This window comes from Pinus tabuliformis, chromosome 3_2 (genome assembly GCF_031772625.1).
Source record: "Pinus tabuliformis cultivar Carrire ecotype Pingquan chromosome 3_2, CPIR1, whole genome shotgun sequence".
NCBI lineage: Eukaryota > Viridiplantae > Streptophyta > Pinopsida > Pinales > Pinaceae > Pinus > Pinus tabuliformis.
The window spans coordinates 247,042,815-247,065,304 of NC_142302.1; the positions used below are offsets into that span (position 1 = coordinate 247,042,815).

At 36.4% G+C, this 22,490-nt stretch overlaps 1 protein-coding gene across 2 annotated transcripts; it reads right to left on the minus strand.

Annotated features, from left to right (window-relative positions):
* Window positions 1-18,808: 18,808 nt before the first annotated feature.
* LOC149180611 (putative gamma-secretase subunit PEN-2) lies at window positions 18,809-21,358 on the minus strand. Of its 2 annotated transcripts, XM_089416202.1 has the most exons (3): window positions 20,987-21,358; window positions 19,134-19,305; window positions 18,809-18,992 (listed from the first exon to the last, which is right to left on the minus strand). In XM_089416202.1, exons 1-2 carry the CDS (start codon window positions 21,234-21,236, stop codon window positions 19,145-19,147), a joined length of 411 nt encoding a protein of 136 aa, XP_089272328.1. In that variant the 5' UTR covers window positions 21,237-21,358; the 3' UTR covers window positions 18,809-18,992; window positions 19,134-19,144. The 2 variants fall into 2 exon arrangements, with proteins under 2 accessions (XP_089272328.1, XP_089272327.1); XM_089416201.1 differs by having other exon boundaries at window positions 18,809-19,305; window positions 20,987-21,355.
* Window positions 21,359-22,490: the final 1,132 nt, after the last annotated feature.

Consider the following 22,490-nt stretch of genomic DNA (forward strand, 5'->3'; position numbering starts at 1 on the left):
GGCGGTTATATACACACATATAAGTGTTACCTACATGAAGGAAAAAGATATACCACTTATGAAGGGTTTCTAGGCAACTTACTATTAATAGGGATGTGCATATGATTACCCATAGGTATGTTACCAATCAAGTTAAGCACCTTGGCTATAACTAGCCATTCAAGCAAGGATTACCATGATATTATATTACCGATACATCATACAAACTATGGCTCCTAGACTTAAGAGATTCAACATCAATGCATCCATAGTAGAGATGCAACCTTCCTAAGAGCACAGGGACAAAAAATAAAGTCAAAAAAACTCATGAGGTTGTGCCTCACACAACACAACATATGGAATGAGTTCTTAATATAATTGATATGTATACCCAACACTAAGGTATGCATCAGTGAAGGCTTGAAGAAGATCCTCATATAAAATAATAGGCCAGCAAGAATAATGGAGGAGAAAATCCTCAACATAACCACATTACAAGCATAAACAATAATAAGGGAACTTGTAATCAAAGTATTCACCATACTGCAATAAGAAAACGGTCCCCGTGTCAGATATTGCTGTGACATAAAAAGTATTATTACACAATGTCCCAATACCTTTAAACAAAAACACAATAAATTAGTCAATGTTGTAAATATTATTCATACAATCATGTCTCCTGAATTATTTACACCATTTCCAAACCAGAAATGTAATATACACTCATTTTCATGGGAAATTAACAAGGAACACTTACCTTGTAAATCTTTGGGCAACTGAATCTCAGACTATGACTCTCCATCCAACCATAGATAGCTAAATCTAGTTTTCACTTTCAGCAATCACCCCTGAACGAGATTCTAGAGACTGAGGGATCCTTTGCTCAAGGCATGAAACACAACCTACAGTTTCTCCAGGGACTCTAGAGTTCTCTCCACCTCCACCCTTCAACTGAGTTGCAAGTAACGATGCATAGGGAATCTAGAGACTCACTATCTACACCCTGTAAAACTCAACACTATGGTTCCTCCAAACTTGGGGACTCTAGAACCACAACAAATCAGACATACAGTAATAAAGCCATCCAAAAATATTCCAATAATTTTCATAGGAATAATTCCTCCACCCCATCTGTTTAGGATTTTCCAAGAATGACCATCTCCACCCTTTGGACACTTGGGACTCGAGAGGAAATTTGTTTCCCACCTAGAAGTAATTTGTTTCCTCGATTTGATGTAAGAGCAACAAAGTCAACATTGACTTAATTGTTTGTCTATTGGAACATATGGACAGTGTGCTTGATATAATTGATATGCATACCCAACACTAGGGTATGCATCAGCGACTGTCTCCCAGGATTGCACAATTTCTAGGCTGAGCAGCTGTCCTCGGTTAGACTGCGCAATTTTCTCAAGGAAGCATGTCTGCTAGTATTGCACAATTTCTGAGCCTAGTAGGCTACTTGGCAAGATTTGCACAATTTCTGCTAGCTGTTGGGCTAGTTGTCCTAGAGGGACTGTGCAATTTCTGGGAATAGTAGGTGATTGCTGCCCAGAATTGCGCAATTTCTGGGCCGAGAAGCTGTCCTGGGAAGAAGTGCACTATTTTTGGGAGGAAGAATGTGAGGAAGAATTGTGAAATTTTGGAGCCCAGCTGAGTTTGCGCAATTTTGGAGGGAAGGATGGTTCCCCTCTATAATTACGCAAGTCCCAGAGGGATCTTTTCAACCAGCAACTAACACTAAGTCCAAAATGTGGCCTGTGAAGGGGGTGGAACAAGCTTGCATGCACAGGCTGACAAGACTCTATGAAACAGCTGAAGCCGATGTGCTTGATAGTGCAATACATGCTACTAAAGATGGTCGGTAGGGAGGCTCCAAAACGAAGCTAAGGAAAAATTTTGGAGGGTGGTTGTAGCCGCTACAACAGTCCGATAACAAGCATAAACCATATATTTAGGCACATGATTGATAATACTATAAGACAATAGGAATAACCTTGTCATGGATAGGAATTTCAGGCATGGTCTGCATAGATGGTCACTAGATACCTTTTACCATAGGCTTGGTGACTACATAAGGACCTCCAATGCTTCTGCCACACACCACAATGCAAACCAAGGCATACTGCCACCATATAGGTGGTTATATACACACATATAAGTGTTATCTACATGAAGGATAAATACACACTTATTTGTTTCCTCTCCTTTCATTTGTTTCCTCTCCTTATCTACATGACCTTGGTAGGTTGGCATGTTCCTTTCCTCTCCTTTCATTTGACCTTTATGGTTTCCCTTGAAGCCAACCTCTTCTTTTAATGAAGAGGAAAAAGGTATTTACTCCCCCTGAGTATATTATCTCTCTTTTTCTTCTACACTTGGGTATGCTGAGTTTGGTCAACACCGTGAGTTGATTACCTACACTGATCTGGTACTTTTTCCTAATTGAGTGGCTTTCTTCCAAACCATCGATGATTCCTCTTGTTAGAACTAATTAAATCCAATCTACAATTTACCTTTTGCTCTTCTTTCCCACTGTTTGTGTATGTTTTCTTCTTGTACTGCAATGAAGAAATAGCAAAGCTACTACTCCTTTTGTCTTATTGGAGTCTTTGCTTATTGCAGGTTATATAAGAAATATCAACTATAGGAATTTCATACTCTAGCATTCTAAATCTCTTTTGATTATCTTCAAAACTAGACACTGGTCTATGTTGCCTCCATGCACCATTCGACTTGCTTCCCTTATGAAAAAGGAAATAAGTCTTGCACAAATGTCCTTGTTGGCTCTCCTCATAATCCATACCTTTGTTTGTAGTGTTCTAAAAATATCTTTTATTTCCAAATTTACATGAAGTTTCTTTATGCCCATACTTCTTACGCCCATGGCATAGAAGTGAGTTGAATTATTCTTACAGAATCTTCTGCTCATCCAACTTCTTTGACTGATAATCACTCTCCTAGACCACTAAAAATTGCCTCTGATGGGAAAAGGCTCTTTGTGCATGTCTATTTGAATGTCTCTTCTAAGTAATTTGTGGTTGTTGCTCAGATGGAGCGTTTCACCTCTATTGTTGCACCTTCTTTTTCCTCTCTAGACACTTGGAGGAAAAGTGCCCTGCATTACTACAATAGAAATATATGAGGGGTTGCATACATTTGTATTGATTCCTAGAAGTTTTTATATCTCCTTGATGTTGCCTTCTTATTTATACCACTTCAATGTTGTTGGATATTTCTCTGGAAGATTTGGTGGGTCCCCTTGAAAGTTGTTGCTAAGCCACCTTCATTTTCCAATATTGTCTCGACCTGAGAGGAATAATGGTTGGTTTGAATATTCATCAACTGTTCTTTTAATATCTTATTCTCCTCTTCTTACTCCATATTGATGGCTTTGAATTTCTTGATCTCCTCGAGAGCTAATATGAGCTACCTCTTCAAATAGATATTCTCTTCAAGATCTTCCAAATCGAAAGGGGAGCAACTAGATTCACAACAAGTGTTTATTCCACTATCAAGAGTTCATTCCTTGATGACTATAGGGATTATTTTTCCCACACATGTAATGTACTTTTTTCCTCTTTATCATAGGTGGACCCATTGTCTTCTTGACTGATGTCTAGATATGCTATTGCTATTAAAGTAGCTTCTTCTTCACTACACCTAGATGAGAAACTCTCACTTTCACTAGTACTTGTAGTTAAGAAATTTGAAGATAAATGGCCTATTGTTCTACAATAACAACAAAATAACAACTTACTTGTAGATTGCATCTCCTCTGAACACTTTGATTCATGATCTTCAATATTGTTTAAATCTTTGACTGCACCATTCTCTAGGGAAAGCCTTGTGACATCAGATGAAACTTGTATGTCTATATCATAGATAGACTACAACTCATGCCATATCTCTTTGGGAATCTCAAAATAATTACTTTTTCAATACCTCACTTGGAAAACCCTCTCATGATTTTGTCCTTGGCTTGTTTATCAAACTTATCATCTATTACTCCATTCTTCACAGATAGCCATACATCAAAATCAAGAGCTTGCAAGTAGATTCTCATCCTTACCTTCCAAGTTGTATAATTTGAGTCATTCAAAAATGTAACTCCATCTGAGGTAATCCATTCCTGGTTCTCCATGATCCTTGATTCTTTTTCAATTTGTTAAATTGATTCTGAAAGACATTGGCTCTCCTTTCATTTGACCTTTATGGTTTCCCTTGAAGCCAACCTCTTCTTTTAATGAAGAGGAAAAAGGTATTTACTCCCCCTGAGTATATTATCTCTCTTTTTCTTCTACACTTGGGTATGCTGAGTTTGGTCAACACCGTGAGTTGATTACCTACACTGATCTGGTACTTTTTCCTAATTGAGTGGCTTTCTTCCAAACCATCGATGATTCCTCTTGTTAGAACTAATTAAATCCAATCTACAATTTACCTTTTGCTCTTCTTTCCCACTGTTTGTGTATGTTTTCTTCTTGTACTGCAATGAAGAAATAGCAAAGCTACTACTCCTTTTGTCTTATTGGAGTCTTTGCTTATTGCAGGTTATATAAGAAATATCAACTATAGGAATTTCATACTCTAGCATTCTAAATCTCTTTTGATTATCTTCAAAACTAGACACTGGTCTATGTTGCCTCCATGCACCATTCGACTTGCTTCCCTTATGAAAAAGGAAATAAGTCTTGCACAAATGTCCTTGTTGGCTCTCCTCATAATCCATACCTTTGTTTGTAGTGTTCTAAAAATATCTTTTATTTCCAAATTTACATGAAGTTTCTTTATGCCCATACTTCTTACGCACATGGCATAGAAGTGAGTTGAATTATTCTTACAGAATCTTCTGCTCATCCAACTTCTTTGACTGATAATCACTCTCCTAGACCACTAAAAATTGCCTCTGATGGGAAAAGGCTCTTTGTGCATGTCTATTTGAATGTCTCTTCTAAGTAATTTGTGGTTGTTGCTCAGATGGAGCGTTTCACCTCTATTGTTGCACCTTCTTTTTCCTCTCTAGACACTTGGAGGAAAAGTGCCCTGCATTACTACAATAGAAATATATGAGGGGTTGCATACATTTGTATTGATTCCTAGAAGTTTTTATATCTCCTTGATGTTGCCTTCTTATTTATACCACTTCAATGTTGTTGGATATTTCTCTGGAAGATTTGGTGGGTCCCCTTGAAAGTTGTTGCTAAGCCACCTTCATTTTCCAATATTGTCTCGACCTGAGAGGAATAATGGTTGGTTTGAATATTCATCAACTGTTCTTTTAATATCTTATTCTCCTCTTCTTACTCCATATTGATGGCTTTGAATTTCTTGATCTCCTCGAGAGCTAATATGAGCTACCTCTTCAAATAGACATTCTCTTCAAGATCTTCCAAATCGAAAGGGGAGCAACTAGATTCACAACAAGTGTTTATTCCACTATCAAGAGTTCATTCCTTGATGACTATAGGGATTATTTTTCCCACACATGTAATGTACTTTTTTCCTCTTTATCATAGGTGGACCCATTGTCTTCTTGACTGATGTCTAGATATGCTATTGCTATTAAAGTAGCTTCTTCTTCACTACACCTAGATGAGAAACTCTCACTTTCACTAGTACTTGTAGTTAAGAAATTTGAAGATAAATGGCCTATTGTTCTACAATAACAACAAAATAACAACTTACTTTTAGATTGCATCTCCTCTGAACACTTTGATTCATGATCTTCAATATTGTTTAAATCTTTGACTGCACCATTCTCTAGGGAAAGCCTTGTGACATCAGATGAAACTTGTATGTCTATATCATAGATAGACTACAACTCATGCCATATCTCTTTGGGAATCTCAAAATAATTACTTTTTCAATACCTCACTTGGAAAACCCTCTCATGATTTCGTCCTTGGCTTGTTTATCAAACTTATCATCTATTACTCCATTCTTCACAGATAGCCATACATCAAAATCAAGAGCTTGCAAGTAGATTCTCATCCTTACCTTCCAAGTTGTATAATTTGAGTCATTCAAAAATGTAACTCCATCTGAGGTAATCCATTCCTGGTTCTCCATGATCCTTGATTCTTTTTCAATTTGTTAAATTGATTCTGAAAGACATTGGCTCTGATACCAAATGTTAGAAACAATGGAAACTGAGACACTACTGAGAAGGGGGGTGAATCAGTAGTGCAATCACTTTAGCAATCATTCATGTATCAGCAACACAATTCAATCATATAAAACATAACATAGTCATCATCATGCACATGAGAAACATATACATAAGACACCAATCTTATTTTTATTACAAGATTCAACTTGATTACATCATTGTCCCACAAGTTCCTACTTGTAGATTTATTAGCTGTTGCTGAAAGGAACTTCTATCCATCCTCGTTTATCAATCTTCACTGAAAAGGACTACTGCCCTTCCCATTTATCAGCCTCTTCTAAAAGGGACTCTTGCCCCTACACGCTTATCAATTACTACTGAAAGGGACTCTTGCTCTTGCACATTTACCAACACCTACTGGAAGGAGCTACAACCCCTGATCTACAATATACCACTTGTTAGCTTTGTTCATTCATCTTTCATCCATTTCAAAACTAGAACCAATAGACCACTTACCTTATAAACAAACAAATTTTCTCACTGCAACTACCCTCCAAAACTAACATATTAACATCTTTGGTAATCCTTGATTACTGATAAATCACCATTAAAATCACCTTAAGAAATTTCTCATTATTGAACACGCCAAACTACAACCAGCAACATCAATATTTTCACCAATCACAGATGCACTCTTTACATCCCTAAAACGCCTTTCAGATACCAAATTTTATCACTGATTCACCCTTGATGCATACCACCACTATGCATCTCGTTGCACCAACAACCTCTCATCAACTCACCTTGGTTGCTCGAATTCTTCTTTTAAAGAATTCTTGTCTAATATTTTAGTGTGAGACTTTAGTTAACTTGTTCTTTGATGCTTGCATGTATTTATTATTTTTTCCTTTGTCATGTTCATTTCAGTCTTCTAAATCTACTCTTCAAGTCATCAGACCCTTATCACTTGTTTCTGTAAGTTAAATTGATCAAATATGCTTATTCTATCCATCTAGAACTTTCAAATGATTTAGCTACAGCTTTAACTTTGGTTCCAGCGTTAGTTGCTACTATATTTGGAAAAAATGCCAAAAAATATGTCTAACTCGTCCATATCATTAAATGCTTCCACTTTCCCTTTATCTTATGGTCTCAAGCACCCCTATTACGTTTTACATAACTGTCAAGTTCAAGCTGTCGATTTGTTCATGCTGAACAAAAACACTGCCATATCACTTGTTCCAAAGTGTTGCCATATATAGTTACCAACAAGGCTCCACTACAAGACAAAAATCATGAATGTAGACATGATTTTGCAATAAGACCCAATCATTTATTTTATAATGCAACACCTTTGCTTTTGCTTGGTTTTCATGCCACAACAAAACCATGTGCTAGAGCATGCATTTTGTTTCTTGATGGAATCGTCACTTGTTGGGAATCTTTTTGTCCCCTGCTTCATCGCATGCCATAAATCTCGACCATAAACCTTTGTACACCTTTATATTACCTCCATGATTTTCCTTGTGGGCTGAGTTTTTACAATGGGTCCACCTTTCCACTTCTCCAATTGGTTCGTGCTCTACTCTGTCCGCCATTGTTAGTCCACAACATTATCAACCTGCAGCACTTCACCTATGCCTTTTATAATTCATTGGGGTCTTCCTTACAGGATGAGTTGTTCTGGTGGGGTCCTCCCACTACACCTATTCCCAATCACTGCAATTCCAAGCTGAAATGGCTCTGATAATGGACACATGCGCCCGATGCCTAGTAATCTCGTCAATTCCTTTGTGCATTATCCAAAAACTTCGAGGGTTCTACTTGCAGGATGACATCATACTGACATCACACATGCCATGTGTCACTTTTGGACTGGTCCACGTGTCACCCAAACATGGCCCATTCAGGTACCTGAAAGCTCCAAAAATTCATGACATGTATCCCCATCTCATTGGGCCACATCACTACTAATGTCATCATCCACATGTGCATCTACGCCATCCCTATGAGCCAATCACATTATGCCACATGTCCACTATCAAAGGAGAGATAAAGGGGTCTCGAAGCCTGGAATTTCACCATTTTCCCTTTATAAAATATTTCTAAGGGTATCAACCTTTTAACACAACACTGCCTCTCTCCATTTGCCACATCACCTGACGCTTTTCTCCACTATCACAAAACCACATGTGGTTTGCATTCCCCCTTAGATTGTTTGTGGTTTTGAGGGTAAGGGTTGTGCAATCAACCACAGTCGTTGATCTTGCGATCGATAGTTTGTGGAAACAACTTTTGTGCCGCCCCTTGCACATTAACTATCGAGCTACAAAGCCACACATAATTTCTCTGATGCCTTGATGAGGATGCATGGGACTCAATATTTCCAACCAATGCTACTGACTCTTCCACGCTAGCCCAACTATAATTCTATTGGCTTATACTTTGCTACATTGTCCTAATTCAGACTCCTCCCTTTCTTATTCTTCTGTGCATACTTAAAACCTTTCGAGATTAGTCTTTACGGGCTTAGTTGTCATATATAGCTTGCCCACCTTAAAAAATTTCAATCAACATGCGTAACGCTGCTTGTCAAAGCCATGTCTTCCCTGGCTCACTTCATCCCATTAATTCCCTTAGGTGCTCCTTAACATTTCTTTGGGGTATAATCCTCAGGTTACCTTTGTCAGGGTGTGTTGTTGTGTGGGCTCTGCCTTGGGCCAATCACCATGTTCCCCATTGTTTCATTGTTTGTTCCATGGCTGCCTGATCCTCATTTAGTCACTCTACTAAAGGACTTTGTGGCATTTGGAAATGTTTCCAAAGTAAACATGCTCCAGAAGGGTCTCCAATCACTTTAGCTCTGCAAGGTTTGACTTTAGGATCCCTAGATTTGATTGGCTTTAACTTTTGATCTAGGAGACCATTTATGGGCTTTCACATACTACTGGAAATATACCATCTGAGTGGGTTTCACCTACAATGGATATTATCTACTCTCCTATAATCAGCCTCAAAGTCTTTGAACCTTCTTCATCCATATTGATCTTCATCCTTCCTATGACTGATCCTAAACACCTATGTCATCCTTTTCCATTCTTTGACATATTTTCCATCCTTTTCCTTTGTCATCAATCAAAACACCATCATCAATTCTTTGTAGTTTCTATGCTTTTCCTTCACTATCAATGACAATAGATTTCCAACAAGTAGAGAATTCATAACATTGGAATTGTATGTAAACACAAAATTATTATCTCTAGTAATTATGATTCAAGGTTTCTCATAACCATCTTGAACGATGTCCCAAACATATGCACTATGAGATTGAATATAAGTCTTCATCCATACCTTCCAAACAATATAGTTTGTTCCATTTAACATAGGTTCCATGTTGGTGTTTCCTCTCTCCTGGTTCGCCATTTTCCCTAATATTTCTTCCAACTAGTAAATTGATCCTTAAGTGGAAACCCAACTAGGAAAACCACCATTTTTTTGTATTGCATAAATTTGGTAAGCTCCAACCTACTAGAAGGCTTCAAGCTCAATTCACTGCAAGCTCCAACTTGTTGGTTTCTCGAGCTCTAGCATGAAGGATGTCAATTTTCCAATGTTCTATGTTGTAACAATCACTTTAATAAATTCTTCTTTCAATAGAAATCGCTTTTCGAATTTATTTTCAATCACACAATAATAGTAGATCAATAAATAATATGCACAATAGAAGACAACAAAGAATAAGAGAGATTTTTTTCTTCAAAGACAAGGGGAAAACCCCACAGGGGGAAACCCTAACCAGATACTTCTATTAGATGTTCATCAAATGTTCAACATAGATACATAGTCCAAGTACATCAACAACTAGTTGAGGGTTAGAGCCTTGACCAACCAAGTAAACCAATCAATATCCAATCCAATATGAGCATAAAAGTCAAATCTGATCAAATACCAATTCTACAATTTTTCAGTCAAAGTCAACAATAGTCAACATACCCCTAACCAGTCCTTGGTCAACAGTAAAATCAGCTCCAAAAATTTCGGTCAACTAGTCAAAGAATGTAGTGCCCTTCCCTCAGTCAAACTTGGTCAAAATAGTCACAAAATTATGCCTACAAATTTTGGTCAAAGTCAAAGTTTGACCTATGGAAACCCTAGCCTCATACCCGCTAATGTTGTTTAAAATGCCTAGAAAAAATTTGGTCTTGTCTCTCTTGAATTTCATCTCCAAGAACATATCCAAAACCAAGTCAAACGAAGTCAAAACACTCCAAGTCAACGTTGGTCAAACAGTGCCAAAAATAGAAGTCAACACTAATCAATAGAATTACTCTCTCTCCTTCGCATGTGTGAACTCGGCCCTGCAATTTCATAAGAGAATATGTGTGAGGAAATGTCTCCAAGCGATGCCAAGTGTGGTGTATTTATTTGTGGTTGACGAGGTCAATTTTCTCCTTGGGGTTTGTTGGGTTTCTCTAAGGAGGGAATTTCTCCCTCAACTGACAATTTTTAACACTCCCTCTCAGCTAGGGAGGAGTTTTTGACTGCATCATAAGTCTCATCACAAATCTCTCGTCATCATCAATGTTGTATCATATCAAATATTTTCTTTGCTCATATTTGCTCCTCTGCTGAGCACTCTTGATATAAAGAAGAAGAATCATAATGGCAGAAGTGTCCTCAGACACGTAATTTTATTAATCAGAAAAAAAAAAATACATAATTTGATTTTGCAAGAGTTTACACCCGAACATCCAAACACCCTTGCAATGAGCTATTTATAAGCTCCATGTCCTAACTACCTCTAATTGTGGATCACTTATTAAATAACAAGTGTCCATTTACAATAAATTCTATTCAAACCAACTAGCTAACAAATCTCTTAAAATAGAGCCTAAGATACGACACATTTGGAGAGTCATATCTAGTTACAACAATATACTAATTCTAAATAATTAAACATTCTAAAATAATAATTATTAATTTAATATCTTAAATTAATAATTATTTTATTCTAATTTTATAGCCTATGATAAGTTTGTGTTTTTGGATCATCTAACAAATCATCACAGGGGAGATCAATCTGCCACCATATATCCAATGATAATAGGCAAGATACTACTTACCATGAGAGGTAAGGATGACATTCTATCCTATTGTCTGTTGATCTTCATATCTCGACCCTCAAGAATCAATTGGTAGAACACCTTCATACTTTAACTTGGGGAGGATACCCAATTTCTAGTGGTAAGGATATCACACCCCCAAGTCTCTCCTCACCCATTGGCCAGATGGGTAGAAATCCCAACAAGCCCAACTTGTGGGTAGGATGCATAATGGGGTATAATTTATTAAGTCCCAGACTTGATGGTAGGGGAGGATACCCAACTTGCCATAAATTGACAAAGGTCACACACACCCTACAATGACAATATGCAGGATACTAGTTACCATGGGAGGAAAGATCACATTCTATCCATTTTTCCAAGAGTTCCCTCAGCCCCGGGATCTCTTTGGCTCCGTTCACACTCTGGTAGCTCAAATAGGGGGAAAGACCATAGCGTAATGTTATCGATCAACTGTGACCACTTCTTATAAGGCTCACATCCATCATTCCAAGTTGTTCTTTGAAGACCAAGGACTTCCCTTTCAACAAAGGCTTGGTAAGTATTTCGACTATTTGCTCATTAGTCGAAATGTGATGGAGTCTTACGGCTCCTCTCTACACCATATCCCAGATAGAGTGATATCTAATCTCAATGTTCTTGGACATGTTGTGGAACATGGGATTATGTGAAAGTTGGATCTTATTCTTCCAAACATCTCTCCAAAGAGCTTCCTCAACCATACTACCTCACACATATCCATGCTAGAAAAAATATACTCAACCTCGATCGTGCTAAGTGCAAGAGACTTTTGTTTCCTTCTCATCCAAGATATCATGACAAACCCCAGATTAAAAAAATACCCTCATGTGCTTTTCCTGTCAACAACATTTACGGCCTAGTCAGCATCTGTGTATCCATGTAGTCTCACCTCTTTGGTGGTATATCTTAATCCAAGAGTGATAGTCCCATGCAAGTATCTCAACACTTGCTTAGCAACAACCTAGTGTGCATGTAGTGGCTCAATCATAAATTAACTCAGAGTGTTGACAATAAAACATATGTTTGGTCTAGTTTTCACTAAGAACATCAGTTCCCCAATCATGTGTCAGTACTCAGAGGGATTTTCCAGATTAGGTCCTACAACTTAACCACATAACTTTTTGAAATTCATCTTCATCAGTGTGGCCATGGATTTAAATTCCACCAAACCAAATTTTTCCAATAGTTTGACAACATATTTCCCTTGAGAAAGGAAAATCTCACCAAGTCTCTACCATACCTATAAATCCAAGAAGTAGTGCATCAAACCATGGTCTTTCATTTCAAACTCAAAGGCCATCTCCCTCTTACACTGGACTCTAAGAGTCTCTCCACCTATCAAGAATAAATCATCAACATATAATACCAAAATTAGGGGCATACCTTGGACCACTTTAAAGTAGAGATTTGTGTCAGCATTACTTCTCATAAATCCAAGCTTCATATATGGGTCTTCCTATCATGTACTTCAAAGGCCAGTGGTTGCTCCAAGTATACTTATTACTTTATTATGCCATGTATAAATGTGTTTATCACATCCATCTGGCGTAAAGTCCATCCCTGGCTAACAAGAGTAATGATCGGTCAAATGGTAGTATATTGGGCAACCAGTGAAAAAATGGTATCATTGTCTTCTCCCTCTTTCTAGGAGAATCCTCTAGCCACGAACCTTGCCTTGTACTTTTCAACACTTCCATGAGCACCGTGCTTGATTTTGAAGTCACAACATATTTCCCTTAAGCTCTCGTAACTACTTTCCACACATCATTTTTCATAATGGATTAATATTCCCCTGCCATAGCATCCTTCCATACCTACTCTTTCACTGCTTCCTCAAAGGTACATGGTTCATCATGTATGATGTTTCTCAAAGCTACAACATATCTCTAATATCGACATGGCTTCTTTCTTTCCTTGAAGGTTCCTCTTGCAACATCATGTCTCTCAACATTGTGTAGATTATCACGAAGCCATAATGGTCTCTTTCTAGTAGGAGGATCACACAGAAAGGAATCCAAGGGTTCCATGGGATCATGTTACATGACATTTTGTCACATTAGGAAAATGACCATCAGTTTGGATCTTTTGTTATCCATCAAAGTGTTCCAAAGCATCTCCCTGCATGGATAGAACCTAAACAATCCCAAAGAGAATGAAATTTCCGGATTACAAGGCCCAAAAACCTATTTTTGATTGCTTACACAATTCCCTAGCCAGTTTTTCTGGATACATAAACTTGACCATTAGAATCTGCCTAAAAGTGTGCTCTGTCTTACACTATGGACTGCGCACATGACTCAACACAAGTAAAAAATAAAAGGTAACGTCTAGAAGCTTTGTTAGTCGAATCTTTCGCAACTAACAACTTCGAGTTTATGCTTACTCAAGATTGATCCATCTCATCATGGAGCTAATTCTCTCTCTTTGAGGATCCCTATTGACCAACTTTCGTTCATTGGTGTTGATTCGACTACCAACCATCTAACACCCCTTAATGTTCCTTATGCGCAAGTGGTATCCTACCCCACAACGGGTTAATTATGTCTCAATTTGTCCCATGTTTATGGTTTAAAGTCAGTGCAAAAGTGTGTTTTGTCTTACACAATCGCCTGCACACATGAAGCTTTATCAGTCGAATCTTTCCCAACTAATAGCTTCAAGTTGATGCTTACTCAAGCGTTGATGCTAATTCCCTCTCTTTGAGGATTCCCTATCCCACCATTTGTGGATCTCATCCCTTAGGAAGAGGATCCCAAACTCCCTCCTCCTGGCCTATAAATCAAACACGGGCCAAAGGGTTTGGGAGGACCGTTGAAGGTAGGCTTATGTTGTAGAAATAGGGCTAGAGGGATTTTCATCCAAGGAGAAGGTTTGTGACATGAAGGCAATCAGGTTGTAAGCTTGATCTCCTTTTAATTCAATAAAAAGCAATTGTTCTTTAACTAATCATGTCTATTATGGAATTATTTGTGAGATTCCTTGATAGCTAGTTATTGATTCAACTTGTGATGTATGCTGAGTTAAGAACTTCATTTACTTTTGATTCTATATGCTAGATGCTTTGATCCTTTGTGCGTTTCTGTCTATGAAGATCTCACTTGGAGCATCATGGAGAAGTTGTGGCAAGCATTAGAAAGGTCTCTAAAGCATCAGGGAGAAGCCAGTTGGAAGGAACTGAAAGGACTTCAACAAAAACTTTATTAAATTGGTAAATGATTCCTCACATATTACTTGTTTCAATCAGTCATAAGCTAAGGAAAGGTAGCATTTATTTTCTTGTTTGTTACTAGGTTTAATTTGAGATCTAGAATCTATCTTGTCTACAAGAAGTGATTTTTCTTCCTAACAAATAATCAACAAGATCAAGCTTCTGCTCAAGCATAGGAGACTAATCTTTTTCATCCATGGAATTATCCTTTCCCATGGGTAACTCTATATCCCTTTCCCATGGGTAATTCTATATTCACAATAACCAACAAACATACATTGCTTTCCTAAAGATTCCATCGTGTTCCTCTTGTCCTTCTGCACATGAAAGTAGATGGGGCAGCCAAAGATTCTCAAATGTCCAACTTCAGGCTTTACACCTGTGAAAGTTTATTCGAAAGTCTTGTCACCCAATGTTTTATGAGCAGTCTTGAATTCATTGAACATACCACATGGTTTATCATTGTGCTTAAATAAGAAAATCCATGTCTTGTAGGAGAAGTCATCCACATAACTTATATAGTACAAATAACCACCAAGAGAAGTCATTGACATGAGTCCACATAGATAAGAATGTATGAGTTGAAGTATTCCATTTATCCTATTCCAGATGAAGGGAATGGTCCCTTCAACTTATTCCACTTTCACATCCTTGAAAAAATCCATCATGATTTATTCGAACCTCAAGCATTGCAGAAACCATCTTTCTCACCTTAGGAAAGGCTTCATAGTGAAGGTGAACAAATCTTTAGTGCCACAATTCACATTGATAAGAAGCATTATGAACCAAGACTCACATAAGGCTCCCACAAACTTTATATAAACCTTCATTTCGGGTTCCAAGAGTGAAGGCATCTCTCATGCTAGTTCTCCTCGGCCAAGCAAGGGTGTTCTTCTTCAATCCCAACACATATAAGACATCATGAAAATGTATTATCTAATCATAGTTCAAATGAAAAGAAACAGATCCAAACCCCTTCACAAGATATGTAGAATTATCCCCAAGAATTGTCTCCAAATCAAACTCCCTCTCAACCAAGTTTGAGAGGACCTTTTTATAGCCAGTGAAATGTCTAGAAGCCCCATTATCTACCAACTAGCGATCAAAAAAATCCAAGAGAGGAACTAGAAAGTGGGGAAACAAGAAAGTACCCAGATTGAGTTGTAGTTGCATTATTATCATACTTTGAGTTCCTTGATAGCTTAGCAAGACAATGGCCTTTAGGAGCTTCTCTTATTCTATGTTAGACCTAATGTTGTTGTAGCTACAATTATTATTGTTAGACCTAAGAGCATTACCATTCTCCAAGAAATCTCAAGCAAAATGACCATATTTGTGGCAATTGTAACATTGAATTCTCTCCCTTTTAAATCTTCTATGGGAGTCCTTGGTTGCTAGAGCAGGATTTCTCGAGTTAAATAGTCCTCTTTCTTTCCTCTTCTTGGCTTAAGCAACAAATACAATCAATTCCCTTCATGATTTTGAATTCTCCCTCTAGAGATCATCTTAATAAACTCGTCATTGTTGCTAATGGTTTTAATAAATGTTTCCCAAATCGCAAGAAGACCTCCAAGGGTAATTAGAACCAACTCTCTATCAAATGTAATCTCTCTAGCAAAAAAAGTTGATCCTTGAGTTGAGACATCCTCATGAAGTATGATTGCATGGTTTCCCTTTTATTCATAATGATGTCCTTGCATTGATTCTTCAAAGAAACAATATGGCTCAAGTTGTTGACTACATACATCCCAACCAGTGTATCATACATTTCCTTAAACTTCTTCAACTTTGAAACATAAATGATCAAATGGTCTCTCAAAGAATTGATAATGATTTTCTTAGCTTTGACCCCACCTTTCTTGTACATGGACTTGATAGCAACAGAAACATTCTCCAAAGGCTCAAATACATTTCTTTCAACATATTACAAAACATCATTCTCCTCTAGACAACATGGTTAGATGAATCATTCAACTTCTCTTAAATCTTAGATGAGGTAGTCATATTTGATCAAATCAAATGAAATTCAACAACAAATAAGATTTCTTCAAAGGGTGTTTTCTCTCCTCTCCTTGGGCTTGTCTTCACCTCAACTTTGATACCATGTTAATTTTCCAACGTTCTATGTTGTAACAATAACTTTAATAATTTCTTCTTTCAATAGCAATCACTTTTCCAATTTCTTTTCAATCACCCAATAATAGTAAGCAATTGTAGATAGAACAGTAAACAATATGCACAATAAAAACAGAGACACATATTTTTGGTCAAAGACAGGGGAAAAACCTCACAAGGGGAAAACCCTAAGCAAATTCTTCTCTATTAGATGTTCATCAATTGTTCAACAAGATACATAGTCCAAGTACATCGACAACTAGTCAATAGTCAAAGCCTTAACCAACTAAGTCAACCAATCAAATATCCAATCCAAAATGAGAATAAAAATCAAATCTGATCAAATACCAATTTTAGTCAAAGTCAACAACAATCAATAGAGCCTTAACTAATCCTTGGTTAAATTGTGAATTTCATTTCACGGCTCATTAGAGTAAAATTGTGTTGCATGATTTTCACTTAGAATTCATGAGCACTTTCTACACAAATCAGCGCTAAAAAGGTTAATCAACCAATCAAAGAATGCAACCTCCTTCCCTCAGTGAAACATAGTCAAAACAGTGAATTTTTCCCACAAATTCTGGTCAAAACCAAAGTTTGACCTATTCTCCTTGTATTCAAATTGTGTTTATCTTCGTCTTTCATGCAAACAACTCAAATTCAAACCATGCTTCTTGTTCTGGAGTTTATAATGACTTTAATTGTTGTTTACAATAAATTCTAACAAATTACAAGGTTTAGCAAAGGTTTTTATTGCAATGCTAACTTTAGCTCGCTACTAAATATGATGGAATCCAACAAATATGGCATAACACTACCTTTCATTCTTAGAATCAAGACTATGGGATTTTTAATCAAAACTATAGATCATCCCCAATAGCCCCGTGTGGCACGGTCTTCTTTCTTCTCCTTTTTTCTGTAGGTACAAGTACTTTTTAACATTAATTGATAATTGCTCAATGCTAACTAATAATCGAAAAAATTCAGAAATTCTCATCTATTGATTGAAAATCAAGGTTGATCTCATATTGGCACTCTTCATATTGATAATGGAAGGGAATACACTTGAAATAAATTTGAAAGCTATCAAACCATTGTACCATACAATCCTAAGTAAAATAGTGTAGTAGAAAGAATAAACAAGAAACTCAATTACATATCACTACCAACAAAATAATCCAAATTAAACAAGTAATACGGCATTTGAAAAGTACAGAGGTGGTTTATTTCTTTGAATTTTCTTTAATTCATGAAATCCATAATGACTAAATCTATAATTAAAAGTGAACCCAAAAGAATCACATACAGGTTAGTGAGAATCAACTAATCCACTTTTAGGTCTAAATTCCATTCATCTTAAAACATTTTACATCCTCTTTACACCTTGTCTAGTACTGGTGTAATTGCATTGCCCTGCACTGAAGCTTGCGTTTTATTCCATAATAGGTGTGCCATTCTATCTACTGAGAACTACATCAACCAAGAGAATGAAATACTAGACGACCATGAAAAAGTGATGGCATCTTTAGAGCAAATCGTTTTTTCTTGATAAGCGTATTGGCTTCAATATAGTTACCAAATTATGTATCTGCAGTTAATTATATTCTCAATACTACGTCTTCTTTCGGTTTCAAGTGAGCAAAGCAAAATGTACAAGTTCATAACAGATGAATCTGTGATGAGTTTCACAAGGTCTATAATTATTAACACCTGAAACGTTGAATTTATTCACTGCAAAAAAATCCATCCTAACAAATCACATTCATTTTATTCAAGTCAACATAAGTTCATGCATTTAGATACTACGATCTGTATATCAAGTTTTTAATTTTACAGACTACTAATAAGATAGTGTTATCAAGTGTTCCTAAGTTTACACTGCTACTTTGCTATTCATAAATGTAGAAATAATAATCAGCAATGTTTAACAATACTCTTTTTTATGAGTTGTTATTTCTTTCTGTTAATATTCTCCCAGGACTACAAAATTAGTGCTGAATTTGTCTCAGGAGTTGAAGCCTATTTGTCTTTGCTATAGATTTGCAACTACTTAATGCTTAAGAATCATTGAACCAAGTCGTTTTGCCCATTACATATTCCTATAAAATTGCCCATAAAGTAGAGGATAGTCAGTCATATTAACATGGAAGAAGATCCTCAGAAACGAATATGCCACACTGTTTTTTTAATAGCTTGCAACTAAGAAAGAATCATAAACATTAACGTAAAACTTTTAGCCTGCCTTCTAAATAGCAAAATTAGACATATCTTTTGGCATTTCATGTTTTATAAGAATATATCGATCTCCTTGATAATCTGGCTAGGCCATGACAGTTCCAATCAAAAGGCTGACATTACCAGTTTTTTGTCCTTGTATTCCATCTGAATGCTATTTTAATGCCGTCATGATCCATTCATGACACAACCTCCCATTCTGCTTGCAATATAATATGATGTATTTAAATCCTTAGAATCAACATGTACCACGTTGTAATATACAAAACCAATCATAAACAAAAGCTAAAACTAGTAAAAGGGCACCACGGGATCATATCAAAGCCTCAATGCTACTTACATCAGATAAATTCATGATCCACCAAGAAGGTCAATGTTATCAGCTATATTATAAACAGCCAGACGTTTCCAACTAGAACCAAAGAGCTGTTCACCCCCTATGGAAAATGTCAATGCCCATGATAGAATCACCGTTGTATACACTATAAATCCAATGGCTGAACCGACAACATCTGCAGTTATATTGACAAAAAATTAGTGCAAAATTTAAAAGCTGTAAAGAGTTAGTCCAGATACATATAAAACAAAACAGATTTTCCTATTTTAAAGGATATAAGCAGCAACCTTGAGTCAAATAAGAAGGAAATGAATTTAATAATAACAAAATTGTATCCATAAAAAAAATAAAATAACCAAGACTTTCAACTTAATAGCAATCCACAATTTGCTGCACCTGTTACATCATTAGATAACAGCAAACAAAGATAGCAGAGCAAGTGTGTATGCTATTACAGAACACTTGGAAATACTTGCAATTGTATAGTATATGCTTGTAGTACATCACCTTGTAGCATGTCCATTAGCAATAACAGCGAGAATTATTGTCACGTCTACATTAAGAAGATTTCTGGTCCAGGAAGCCAGAGGCACCTTGAGTAAATACTTTCAGGTAAGGACAAATGCAATTTCCTCCTATAAATTATCTCTTAGAAGCATAGTTCATCAACAGTTCCTACTCCATAAGCTATGGAGACAAAAGCAGAACAAATGTCAAAGCAGAAGTCGAGAAATCAGATGGGGTATCCAGTTCGGGCAAATCCTACCAGTTCAAGGCAAGTCAACCTCCTAATCACTGCTTGACAGTGAATCTTGTAGAAGGAGAGAGACCTCATACAACTCTACCCTAGCCGCTTCAAGACAAAGTCAAGGATAAAGACAAACTAAGCCTGAAGACTACACGTATCCAACTTGACCACCGTGCCCTCTAGGGTATGAGAAAATTCCTTTGCCATAAATAACTTACAACCAATCATCACCCTGTATGTATGATGCCATGTAACACCTATTTGATTTTTAACTTATTGTAAATTTGGATTATGCATCCAAAAATGTAAATTCGGGAGTGATTTAGCCAGTGTTTTTCAGAAATTTTATATTTCTGGAGAATTTACAGATCAAACCCAGAGACATGAAAAACAAACCTTAAAAACACCCAAACGACCAAAAATAAATGAAATGCACGCCAAGCAAACAGAAGAGTTAATGAAATGTATGTGTTTTTTTCTTGGAAACAGGGGCATTTCCAACATGTTCTGATTTGCAAAGCATATAGAAGTGTGGACAAATAACATATTTAACTGTAGATGTATAAATCTTATTAACAGATGGAGAATTGAATACCTAAACTTCAGAATGATATAACTCTCGAGAAACAATTATCTATCCATCTCTGCACAAAATCGAAAATCTGAGAATGCATATGATTCATCAAACGGTTAATCATGCAAGGAAGGAAGTACTGAATTTACGAAATGAGTGGTCGTGGAGTAATTTGTAAAGGACAAACATCCGGTGTAATATCAATTCCCAGAAACCATCATATCGGTTTACATTAATATCAGAAAACTATTCAGGAAACGCAGATAAAGGGTACAAAGGGATGTTTCTCCGCAAAATTGGTCAATTGCAAAGGAGGGTTACCAGCAATAAAATACAGAGGTCAGAGGGTTCGTTTAGGGCATATAGCATTAATTTGGTTCTCCGAGAACAATAAAGCTCGAAAGCTTGATTCATTACAACATTCATAAAGATTCACTTTTGAATAGCATCAAAGAGAAATCATTGCAGTTTCATATACCCTAGAAACCAAATTATATTATCTTCGATGAGGGATTAGAGAAAGTGTGTACATACATGGTCGAACTTCAGGGTAACAAGAGCGATGTCTGAGGACGGGCCAAAAGTAAAAGCAATTGAGGAACCAGAGCCATGGAAGAAGAAAAAATCCCCCATAGAAGAAATTGCGAGACTTCTTCAAACAATCGTCCAGCTGCGTGACTCCGAGGGCGCCATCAATAGTCGGCCACTGCGACCTCATCTCGACCTCGCCGTGCCGGAGATCCCATGAACCTCGAATTCGAGGCCTCTCCGAATCAACCTCCATCTTCGACAACTGCACTCCACGATCGAAGTGTTATATCGTTCTGAGAATATCCATTCTGTTCGCCCCAAATGTTCGATATATATTAGTTTTGATTGATTGCTTACATTTCCTAAGCGTCGTCCCTCCTCACCATTCGATCGAAAATTCCTTGATTGTAAAGTTTGACTTAGTAAAGAATTTTTCTTTAATGGGACCACTCGATATATGTAAATGTATATATATTATTTTTTTATTATTTAATATTTTTCGATATATTGTTCAAAGGTAGTTTGGGTAATTTAATTTATTAGAGATATAAAGTGAGATATAATAACACTTACATATAGATATCAAGATTGGGCGGTATATCTTCTTACCGATAAGTCATATTACCTTATTTATATATATAAAATAATAATAATAATATATTAAAAAAATTATTATTAATGAAATAAATTATAATAATAATAAATATTAAGATTGTGTATTATTAAGAATAAGATAATATATGATTTTTTTAAAATGGTATATTGGTTGTTTTGTGATTTGATTAATTTTAATTTTATATAAATTAAAAAATAAAATAATTATATATATTTATTAGGGTAAGAAGTTAAATTATGAAAGGGTTATTTAGTTTTATATATGGAATTAGTGTTAGCATTAGGACTAAATGTGACTTCAAAATATATAGTTGCATTGTTATAATTTTAATGATAATAATAGAAGATATTGACTCTCTTATAAATAATATATGGGGGGAAATTACCTTGTTGTTTTGGTGTAAGATCTAAAATTATTTTTAATAGCTAAGAACTTGTTTTTTTAGGTGTAAGGAAATAAGGTAACAACCTAAGACTCCAAGGCATCTAGCAAGAGTGAAATTCTACCCCAATAAAGACCACCAATGGATTCTTTTTAATGGCATAGTCATTTTGAATAATGTTGATGAGTCAACCCACATTTGTGAGTAACAACCAACAATGGTTTGTTCTAACTTCTAGTTGAGAACAGAGTTATGATAAGTCTTTCTTATATATATATATATATATAACCTGATGGGTTAGTTGAACCTTATCAGCAGAGTAGTAGGTCCCAATGGCCCAACCTTAATGGAAAAGTTCAATTTACTTATTGGGTGGGGGGGCTAGCGGTCGAGCCTGCTTGCGCATCCTCCGCAACATAGGCTGGGATTATTGGAGAGGATTGGGGAAACCCCAAATCCCACCATGAATGACGAACTCTGTTACCCATATGATAGCGCGGCGCTAATGA

Bases quoted from the DNA above. Each gene is read 5' to 3' on its own strand.
- LOC149180611 (XM_089416202.1), bottom strand. From the start codon at position 21,236: ATGGAGGTTGATTCGGAGAGGCCTCGAATTCGAGGTTCATGGGATCTC. The intron at 19,306-20,986 runs GTATGTACACAC...ATATAACTGCAG, and splicing joins TTACCCTGAAGTTCGACCAT to ATGTTGTCGGTTCAGCCATT.